Source organism: Arabidopsis lyrata (genome assembly GCF_000004255.2).
Source record: "Arabidopsis lyrata subsp. lyrata unplaced genomic scaffold ARALYscaffold_5, whole genome shotgun sequence".
In the NCBI taxonomy this organism is placed as follows: Eukaryota; Viridiplantae; Streptophyta; class Magnoliopsida; order Brassicales; family Brassicaceae; genus Arabidopsis; species Arabidopsis lyrata.
In genome coordinates, this window is record NW_003302551.1 from 5,061,817 (window position 1) to 5,073,154 (window position 11,338).

The 11,338-nt window shown below is 36.1% G+C and overlaps 1 protein-coding gene across 1 annotated transcript; it reads right to left on the minus strand.

Moving 5' to 3' along the window:
• Window positions 1–3,611: 3,611 nt before the first annotated feature.
• Window positions 3,612–10,756, minus strand: LOC9313205 (ABC transporter B family member 19). Its single transcript, XM_002877091.2, has 10 exons — window positions 10,239–10,756; window positions 10,095–10,149; window positions 9,276–9,451; window positions 8,464–8,664; window positions 8,040–8,299; window positions 7,626–7,942; window positions 7,317–7,540; window positions 6,413–7,232; window positions 6,092–6,333; window positions 3,612–4,985 (listed from the first exon to the last, which is right to left on the minus strand). Exons 1-10 carry the CDS (start codon window positions 10,491–10,493, stop codon window positions 3,777–3,779), a joined length of 3,759 nt encoding a protein of 1,252 aa, XP_002877137.1. The 5' UTR covers window positions 10,494–10,756; the 3' UTR covers window positions 3,612–3,776.
• Window positions 10,757–11,338: the final 582 nt, after the last annotated feature.

An 11,338-nucleotide genomic window follows, 5' to 3' on the forward strand; every position in this document is an offset into this window, starting at 1 on the left:
AGAGCCCATATTCTGAAACTATCTGCTGTTTCTGACTTCTCTCGAATGAATCTCACCCATGTATATCTAGAAAAATCGTCTACCAATACAAACACATACTTCTTCCCAGCTATGCTTTCAATTGGCATTGGCCCCATTAAATCCATATGTACCAAATCAAGTGCTGACTTAGTCTGAACATCTGGAACTTTTTTGTGCTGCACTTTGACTTGTTTCCCTTGATTACATGGTCCACACATCATCTTATCTTCATCTTTAAGCTTAGGAACTCCTCGGATAATTTCTTTGTCAACCAAAGTAGTCAGATTTCTTGTATTCATGTGACCTAGACGTTGATGCCATAGATTAAGGTTGTCTCGTGCAGAAAAACAGTTGGTTGTACGATTTTCCCACATGTAACAATTGTTTCCTGTTCTCTTACCTCCTAGAACAATGTCACCGGTTTCATCAAATGCTTTGCAATCTTCTTTAGTGAAAGTAACTTCTAGACCTTCGTCACACAACTGACTCACACTAATAAGATTAGCCTTTAATCCACGAACAAGATAGACATTCATCAGCTGAGGTAGCTCTACATCACTAGTTTTTCCTTTACCTTGTATATCTCCATGACCTCCATCACCAAAAGTTACTTTACCTCCTTTGATTTTCTTGATGTCTTGTAAGTAATCTTTTGTGCCTGTCATGTGGCGAGAACACCCACTATCAAAGTACCAAGGACTCTTTTTCTCGCATTCCTCTGTGACTAACGCCATGTTGCATCTAAAACCAAGTCCTGCTCTTCTTCCTGTATCTTTTTTTGCAGTTCTTCTGACTAGTGTTGGATATAGATCAATTTTCTTTACCCAGATTTGATGTTTATACCCATTCCATGTAAACTTCCTTTGATACCTGAGTTTTCCCACTTTCTCCCAGTACTTGTAACAATGAATCTTTATGTGCCCAATCTTTCCACAGATATAGCATCTGATGCCTTTTAAAACACTTTTTCTTGATTCATCTTGTGCATGATGAGATATTCCTCCAGACACAAACTTGGTTTGACCTGTGCTTGTTTCACCATGACCAGTGTACCCTAGTCCTCTGTTTGTTTTTTCTGTCCTTCCATAGCTTAGAATCTGATCTAGTTGTTTTGTTCCAGCAAACATGTGAATCTTCCGATGTTGTTGATTAAGTTCTGTTTGTAGTCCTGTAGATATCTTCCTTTCAGCGATCAGTTCTTTCTCCAAATTATCAGCTTTAGCAGACAAGCTTAGTTTTTCTTTCATCAAACTCAAACTTTCTTTGCTAATCTTCTTTTCATCTTCTAGTTGATTCTGTAATAGTTCAACAAGTGATTCGAGACGTATCTTTTCTTTCAGTAAATCTTGATTTTCTGTTCCAAGTTTAATCAAAGTTTCTCTCACCTCTTTGTAACTTTCAACAAAATTTACTTGTTGTTCTCCATCTGATTCAGAGTCAGTTTCTTCTTCACCTTCAACAAACTCAGTAATGCCTATCAATGCTACATAATTTAAGATGTCTTCTTCTTCACTCTCTTCCTCAGATTCTTCTTCAATACCAATCATTGATTTCTCTTTTCGACTATTGATACAGTCATCTTGAGCATGTCCCATTCCTTTGCATGTTGTGCATTTAGTTTCTCGTTTCTTGACTGTTGGACATTCACGAATAAAGTGTCCATACCCTTTACATTCATGACATTGCATGTCAGCTTTCTTTGATGGTTTGGTATCGTCAGAATTCTTTTTGAATGATCCAAACTTCTTCTGTCCTTGTCCTTGTTCTGCTCTTTTTAACAATCGAACTAACAAACTCAAAGAATCTTCTTCTTCTGTTTGAGATTTGCTTTCACAAGATGTCAACGCCAACCCTTTTGGTTTCTTAGTTCCTCCTAATTCAAGCTCATGAGCCTGAAGCATCCCTACAACTTCAGCAAAACTGAGAGTATCAGTATTATTCAAAACTGTTAGAGCTGTTTTATACGCCATAAATCTCGGAGGTAGACATCTTAAAAATTTCTTAACCAACTTCTTGTCTTTATACTTCTTCCCAAGAGTTAAAGCTTCTTGCGCTAATGAACTTAGTTTAGAGCTGAAATCGGAGATTGAATCTTGCTCATCCATCTTCAGATTCTCGAATCTTGAAGCTATCAAATCTTTTCTTGAAGTCTGAACCTTAATCGTTCCCTCATAGTGTGTTTGCAGAATATCCCAAGCTTCCTTAGCAGTTTCACAGCCCTGAATTAAGTCAAATTGTTTCCTCCCAACACTGCAGTGAATAGCTGTGAGAGCTCTAGCATTGAATTTAGACTTTTTCTTCTCATCTTCAGTCCAGTCTGACTCGGGTTTGGCTGTGAAGCTTCCATCTTCTTTCTTAATTTGTGGTTCTTTCCATTCTTCCAAGACAGCTTTCCAAGCTAACACATCTATCCCTCTTATCACAGATTTGATTCTTGACTTCCAAAAACCATAGTTACAATCGTCTAGAACAACCTTCGCGTTTTTAAGCAGTTCTTGATAGCTCTCCATCTTTTCCACAAGACCTCACCTGTATGTAATCTTCACAAGCGACCGCTCTGATACCAATTGTAAATGCAAGAGCTACTAAGTTTTGAATTAGTTCACGATGTAACTCAGAATTTCTCAAAAAACTCTTTCGATTAATAGAAAATATGTTTACAAGGTTTCTCCTTTAACACTATTTTCTATTCTCTCTAAGTCTTGTTCCTTAATCACAGACCGATTAAGAACAATAACTCTCCTTAAAACCCTTAGCTCTCTTTAAGCCTCTAGTTCTCTATTTCTCTCAAACTAAGACTTAATAGCTACGAATTCTCTCTCGTGATTGTGCTAAGCTTTCCACAAGCCTTAGCACCCTATTTATACTAAATAGGTTGAGACCATACAACAGGTCGATTTCCAATTCTAAAACTAATTGGAATGGACAATTTCCTTTTTTCTTTATGGAATAGGAAATTGTCCTTTGTCTTCATGTTTTCCTTTTCTTCTTGCAAAAGGAAACTCTTCAGTCTTCTAGAATCTTCTCTAAGCTTCTAGTCTTCACTTCAAACCGCCATAACAAGATTCTGCATATTTCCTTAATCTTGTTCATGTTGCTCTGTTCTCTTGAGTTACTTCTTGACTTAGTTCAGGTACTCCTTCAGAAGCTGCATCTTCACAAATGAATAAACCAAGGTGCTAGGATTACTATTCTAATCGAAATCTCACCAAGAAACAAGAGAAAGATCCAATGTAGAACTGGATCACTATTTACGTATCATACAACATAGAACAACATTCCTACAAACATGTTTAGGAACCTTCATAAATTGTGGTATGTGGTAGCACAAGAACGAAATACAACACATCGAGACAAGCAACTGCAAAATACCGAAAAATACGTATGTTTTCAATTATCTTTCATACGAAAACGACTCAAATAGTCAGAGATGGCTGAGGTAGAGCTCATTCTTATCAATTCAAGTCATGATAACCAAAAGTTTTATCGAAATTTTGATGAACCAGAAGATTGCAGTAATTTTTAGGCATAAGTTAAAAACAACGAAAACATAGTTTAGTCTCATGTTCCAAAACGGGCACATAAGCAAATGCGAAAAAAGAAAACCCCTTAAATAACCTTCATAAGCAAAAGCTTCATTATCTACACCTATTCATATTATCGTTATAGTCCATAGAAATCTTCCAGATTAAAGTTTTGATTTAAAAAAAATTACAGAAACCGATTTTTTTTTGTTTTTAAACCATGATCAAGCTTCAAATCCTATGCGTTTGAAGCTGTAACAGCCTTGAATAAGCTCCATCTGGTCGGCTTACGAGCTCTGAATGGCTTCCCTGCTCCACAATCCGCCCGTCTTGAATCACACCTATGCAATCAACACCTCGTATGGTGGACAAGCGGTGAGCAACTACCACGGTGGTCCGACCTCTCATGAGCCTCTCTAACGCCTCTTGCAGCACACATTCTGATTCTGCATCTAGTGCACTAGTTGCTTCGTCTAGAAGCAACACTGTAGGGTTCTTGAGCACAGCTCTTGCTATCGCGATCCTCTGTTTCTGCCCACCTGATAACTGCACTCCTCTTTCGCCCACTGGAGTTTTGTAACCTTCAGGCAAACCACTGATGAAACCATGAGCATTTGCGGCCCGCGCTGCCTCAATTACCTCGGATTCAGTTGCACCATCTTTCCCATATGCGATGTTGTCGAAGATGGTTGCTGCGAAAAGAGCTGGTTCTTGTTGAACAAGACCGATTTTGAGCCTTAGAGATTTAAGGTTTAGCCTGCGGATGTCTTTGCCATCAATCATGACTTTTCCAGCAAGTGGATCATAAAACCGCTCAATCATCGCGATCACAGAACTCTTCCCTGACCCACTTGCGCCCACTAGAGCTTGGCTATGTCCAGCTCGGATTCTGAGGTTAAAGTCCCTGAAAACCATGACATCTGGTCTTGAAGGGTAAGCGAAATCCACATGCCTAAACTCTATGTCTCCACGGATTGTCTCAACGGGATCAGCATCAGCATCATCCGGGTCAATCCGAGTTTGCCTATCCAAGACCGAGAAAACCGAACCAACCGCTTCACCTCCCCGGATAATTTCAGGAGCAAGACTGACAGTTTCAGCAACAGAGTTTGCAGTAATGACCAAAACCACAAACACTTTGATCACTTTGGAAAAGGTTGACACGCCTTTGCTCACAAGGTGGGCGCCATACCAGAGAATCAAAGCCTCAGAACCATAGAGAGCAAGCTGCGAGAGGCCAAATAGGAAACCCGAGGTTTGACTTCGGTATAAACTTCTTTTCTGAGGAACACGAAGCTCGTGACAGAACAAAGAGAGAATTTTGCTCTGTGCATTGAACGCTGCTACAGTTCTAATGTTGCTAACTCCTTCACCAGCAATCATTGAGGTCTTTGCATGAGCCTTGGCTGTATCTCCAGCAAAACCCTTCAAAGATAGTTGCTGCAATGTAGCCACACATATATTAATACTCATGCATTAGAACAATAGTTGGTCAAATAATAGTTAACTTATAATAATAAGATTGGCAATCAAAGGTCTCAAGTAAAACATGATGTAGAACCATATATATAGTTAGATCACATATGCAACACTTAATCCCATCAACATAAGTACAAGTACAATGTATCTATGTCCTTTTGTGGGAAATCTATTGATAGATTTTTCAACTAATAATTAGATCACGGGTGAAAAAATGTTGGTGATATCTAAGCAAAGTTCTGAAGCTTGCAGCTAGTAAAAAACAAAAAAAAACTCATCACAACCTAATGTACCAAAACAAAGAAAACACAAGCAAAAACATTGACTAGTGGATTGTGTAAAAACACTGACACACACACTGTGATAAGTAAATAATGCACTGAGACAACTTTGACCAATGAAGAGTTCTAAATAAAATAATTGGCTCTTAGATGAAAAAAATTTGCAGGGTTTTTGGATTTTGTGTGAGGTTTTATGGGCAAAAGAATTAAATAATGAGAGAAGTGGGATCACAGTTCAGAGTTCAGAGAGTGAAGTAAATATGAAAGCTTAAAGTAGGATAGATTTAGCAGAAGCAATAGATGCACAAAAGACAGTGGAATCTTAGCTATTTTCGTGAACACTGTTATCTATGGGTCATAGTACCAATAGAAACTATATAATAAATATTCTTCACACATGCCCAGAGATTAAATTAGTCTACTGTTTTTTATTTTTATATATCACATTTATTGATGTGAGGGCTCCATGATCTTGACCCTTACACTATTTCCAAAAAGTAGAAAAAAAGAGCCTCTTAATAATTCTTTTATGATTATTATTATTGTAAACATAAATGCAAACCTTAGAATAAAGTTAGAAGATGAAGCACGTGTAGAGGCAGTGGATGTGTTGCCATGTTCTCTATAAAGTTTTGAACTTTTGAAAAGCAAATATAAAATTAAAAGAAATCTGGCCTTTTGTCGTTTTTTCTTGAGATCATAATGGTGAATGCAAGATTCTCTAGAATATTTTAATGATTTTGATGAATATTGAAAGATGTTGAGTAAAAAGATTAGAGTTTTTACCTGAGCAAAGTTGGCGAGGACTAGAAGTGGGAATGTGCCTAAGATGAGAAGTGAGACTCTCCATTCTACTATGAAGGCAACTATGAAGGATGTGAGAAGTGAAGTCATGTTTTGTAGAATTACTGAGATTCTCTCGGCTATAGCGGATTTAACATCGGCTGCATCAGTAGCTAACCGTGCAGCGATCAGGCTTGAGTTGTGTTCATCCTCATCGAACCAACCAACTTCGTTTCTCAAGATAGCTAAATAAGAACAATCAAGAAACCAAAATTAGAAATGGAAAAGAGATTATCAGCAAATTCAGGAGATTTTGATACATACCTGAGAGCATCATTCTTCTTACTCTTGTTGTGAGGTTTTCTCCCATGATGCTAAAGAAGTAATGTTGGATCAAATAAGCACCCACTGCGTAGAGACCAGCACCGATGTAGATGAAAACGTATTCCTTTGTTTTTCTCTCCATTGAATTGTAGTCTGTGTAGTAGAAGACTTCGATCATATTACTCATCACAATAGCAAATGTAGGTCCGATGAAACCAGAAAGAATTGAGCCAATGGCTCCCATGATTGAGTAAGGCCATTCAGGTGAATTAAGCTTGAGAAGCCTGTAAAAGTAATTTTCAGGTGCACGAGTCTTTCGATCTGTCTCTGCGTTTGAAATCATCTCTATCCGACCATCAGCTCCAGTGCTGTAAGAATAGCTCAGATTCCTCAAACTTCCTGATCTTAAACTGAGTGATTTCGTCGACAGAGAATGGCTCAAACGGGTTGAACGAGTGCGACGAGTTGACGGATTTGAGAAATCTCGAGTACCAACCATTTCTTGAAACCTGATGAGGGATGCGTAAGCACCGGATTTGGCAATGAGTTCTTCATGTGTTCCGGTTTCAACAACTTGGCCTTGTTGTATCACGGCAATGGAGTCAACATTTCTGATGGTGCAGAGACGATGAGCAACAACAACGGTGGTCCTCCCTACCATGACTCTGTCTAAAGCTTCCTGAACAATGCTCTCAGAGCTAGCATCAAGAGCACTTGTAGCTTCATCTAGTAACAGAATCTTTGGGTCTTTCAACATTGCCCTAGCAATTGCAATTCTCTGTTTCTGTCCACCTGAGAGTTGAACTCCACGTTCTCCAACCTTTTGTATTGACATTCAACAGAAAAATTAAGCGAAAAGCCATGACATTTCCTAGACATATAATCAATCGGTAGTGATTTATACCTGTGTGTCGTAACCTTTAGGAAGCAATGTAATGAAACTATGAGCATTCGCAGCGGAAGCAGCAGCTTCAACTTCAACCATTGTTGCATCAGGCTTTCCGTAGAGTATGTTCTCAAGTATGGTGGTGGCAAACAGAGCTGGTTCTTGATTCACAAGCCCGATTTGTTCACGCAAAAACTTCAACTGAAGAGTCTTTATTTCAACACCATCCAACAGAATTTGCCCTGCTCATCAAGAAAAATAAACAAGTTATGATCCAGTCACTAGCCAAAGAGTCAAATAGCAAAAATAAAGCTTCTATCAAATTACCGCTGTTTGGATCGTAAAATCTCTCAATGAGGGAAACAACAGTACTCTTTCCAGAGCCACTCCCACCAACAACCGCCACAGTTTTCCCGGAAGGAAAGAAAATATTAAAGTTTCTGAAGATCATAACATCAGGCCGTGAAGGATAGCTAAAAGTCACATCTTTAAACTCAATGTTCCCATGAACTTGGTCCAAGCATTTTCCGTCTAACGGGTCTTGAATTATCGTTGGTTTCTGGTTAATTATCTCCATCAACTTGTAACCAGCCGCTTTACCTTTACTAAAAGCCCCAAGGTTCGAGAAAGATTGCCCCAAACTCCTAAAAAAACACACACACACACACACAAAGTCACATCCAAGTAATAACAAAACATAAATTTACAAAACCACAGAACTGTTATGTTTTAATTTCTTACATTCCACCAACAATGGCAGAAAATATAGCCGTAAACGCTTTTCCTCCATCGGTCTGCCCATTCCGAATGAAAACCCCGGCATACCAAAACACCAAAGCCCATGACATACAAGCTATTCCATAAGTACATCCTAAACCCAACCCTTTAGCCATCCCAGCTTTATAACCGAGCTTAAGCGTATACTGAATCGCATCCGAATACGAACTAAGTGCCTTACTCTCTCCAACATAAGAGTAAACAGTTCGAACTTGAGCAATTGCCTACAAAAAAGTAATGATTAACTTAAGAAAAGGTTAATTAAAAGAAAAACATAATCATTTGAGAGATCAAGTACAAAGAAGCAAGCCTAAGAACAGTGTAAAGCATTACGTCGAACAGTTGGTGGGCATTAAAAAAAATCAATAAAGGAACAATTTTTCTTTACCTGCTCGGCGATAACGCCGGCGTTAGCATAAGATTCACGGCTCTTTGAAGTAATTCCGGTGAGTGTATAAGCGTATAAACCTCCGGCGAAAGCGATTCCGGGAATCACCGCAACACTTAACAAAGCTAATTTCCATGCTGATACAAATCCAACGACTAGTCCCGCCAAAAATGTTGAGAGGTAATGTATAAAGTTTCCAACCTGAGAAATTAAAATATAAAAATTCAATTTTTTTCAACTACTCTGTTATTAATGAAAGTAAGGGACCCAGTGCACGTTAGCTCTTGATTGCTAACGTACACCACAGAGACAGGAGAAAATGGCAAAACTAAACATAATAATTACAGGAAAAATATATAGTACTAGTACAATTTGAAGGTACTTATACATTTTTGTAATAATAGAAAATGGGTTTATAAAAATTGTAAAAAAAAAAAAAAACCTTATTTCCACAGTAAAAAAAAAATTTAAATACTGGTTAATAAAAAAACTGAATAATAAAGGATAAAATCCCTATTTCTAATTCTATAGTAAATTTTTTAAAAATTACCTATTTTTTTATAAAAATCTTTATAAAAAGAATAATATTTCGTCCTTCTTCCCTACCACCTGAGGCGTAAGATAAACGACGGTTGCTAACATAAACGGACCCAAAACTCTGAAAAAGATTGATCAGAAAATCATGGGACCCTCGGTACAAAAAAAAACCCCAAATACTAAATTTTGTTGGTAAAAAAAATATTTAATCAAACATGTCTTGTACAATTACGGCATAACAAAATCAAAACCCAATAAAAGCAAAAAAAAATTACCTTTTCACTAATGGCATCTTGAACAAGAAGAGTATCAGTAGAAACACTAAAGACAATGTCACCAGTTCTTGCATCAGTATCAAAGAACCCAACGTCTTGTTTTAATACTGCTTCAAGATATTTCTTCCTTAATGCTGCTACTTGTCTTTCTCCAGAATACATCCAACATGCTATCTCTGTAATTATAAATATTATTCATAATTAATGGTTATAAAAAATGTAACAATTTAAAAGAATTTTTTATGAAGTTTGTAATAAATGTGAGAGAGATGCTTATTTTTGATCGATACAGACAAAGTAGTAGTCCATGAATCACGTGGACTTGGCTTATCCTTTTAACAATTTAATTTTTTTTTTTTAATGAAGGTTTTTTTTTTATATAATTTTGATTCTCTTTAGATTGTGATTTCTGTTTCTGGGTTTTATTTATTGAAGCAAACAAAAAAATAAAAGTTGGGTTTTTTTTTCAAAAAAAAATTTGTTATTGTTGAGTAAAATAAAGTCAAAAATGTTATCTTGTTATTCTCTCTAAATTACTTTCACAGTAATTTTTTTTTAAATGCCTATTTCGGTGAAAAAACTAAAAAAAAAAAAAACTCAAAAATCAAACCTTTTTAATTTCTTGATCTATAATGTGATTTATGTTTTCTGGGTTAATTGATTGGACCAAAAAAAAATGTTGGAAATTTTTTAAATGTAAGAATCTAAACCTTATTTAATTTCTTGATCTTGTTCATAATGTGATTTATGATTATTCTGGGTTTCTTGATTGAAACAAAAAAAAAAAAAAAAAAAAAATTGGAGTTTAAAGAAACAAACCTGCGTATGAAGAGAAGCAAACGACCAAACCCAAGTAGACGAAATACAGAGAATACTACAAAATTTCACAACACAAAAATCAGATCAGATCTTGGATCTAATAATTTGATAAAAACAAGAAAAAAAGTTTAATGTTACACTTACTTTTGAGACTTCATGAACCATTTGATGTAAATCCATTTGGTTTTTACCAAATCCATTAACCATTTGACCAAACAGTAAAAAAAAGACAGGCATGGAAGAGCCATGAACAATGGCACCAAGAGAACCAACGAACATTAAGAGATAATCAAATTTATCAGCGAAAGAGAAGAGTTTAAAGAATGGTAAACTCTGTTCTTTCTTCTTCTCTGCTTCTGTCGGAACAGTCTTGGCATCGGTTGTGTTAGGTTCCGACATGGTTTTTTAGATCCGAGTTAAAGAAAGAAAGAAGAAACGAGTTGGCTCAGTGAGAAAACGAGATCATTGAGCAGAGAGAGAGAGAATAAAATGTTTTTTGTTTAAAAAGTTTTTCTTGAAAATTGTTTTGTGAAGTTCAAGAACTCTTCTACGAGTGTCTTGTTTTGAAGTGATGAGAGAGAGAATGAGAGTGTGGATGGAGAAGGAGGTGATTTGTATATATAGGAAGAGAGAGAGAGAGAGAGTGAAGAAGACTAGTGGTCAAAGAGATATGAGAGATTCGTGTTGCTAGTTGAGTGAGACGGTAGTTTTGATGTAATCAATGTTAAAATCTTTAAGAAATAAATAAATTGCAAAGGAAAATAAGGTTTGTTGAATTTGTGTATTGACGTATTTGGTGTTAATTAATGTCATTTTTAAAAAGTTTTTATGTTTTATAATGATCATTTTGTCAAAGTTATGTTGTGTTCAATTATAGTATAAATCGAGATCTGGTGTGATTCAATTTATGGTTTTGCATAAATAGAGATTTTAACAAATATGCAAGTATTCATTCTCTGGTCAAAATTTAAAGATGGAAATTTTTAACAAGCTTCCACAAATTTGGTGTAATAAGCTTCCACAAATTTGGTGTAATAAACACTAATTCACTAAGTTTAATAAGCTTCCACAAATTTGGTGTAATTAATCAATGGCTTTGAAATAGTAGAGAGTTAAAAAAATTATATACAAGTATTTCTCTGGTCAACATATAAGCATACAAATTTTAGTTCAATTTTTCATTTAAATAAGTCATGTTAAAATTTTGAAATGTATAAATCCAATAAAGTCTTCATCACAATGAT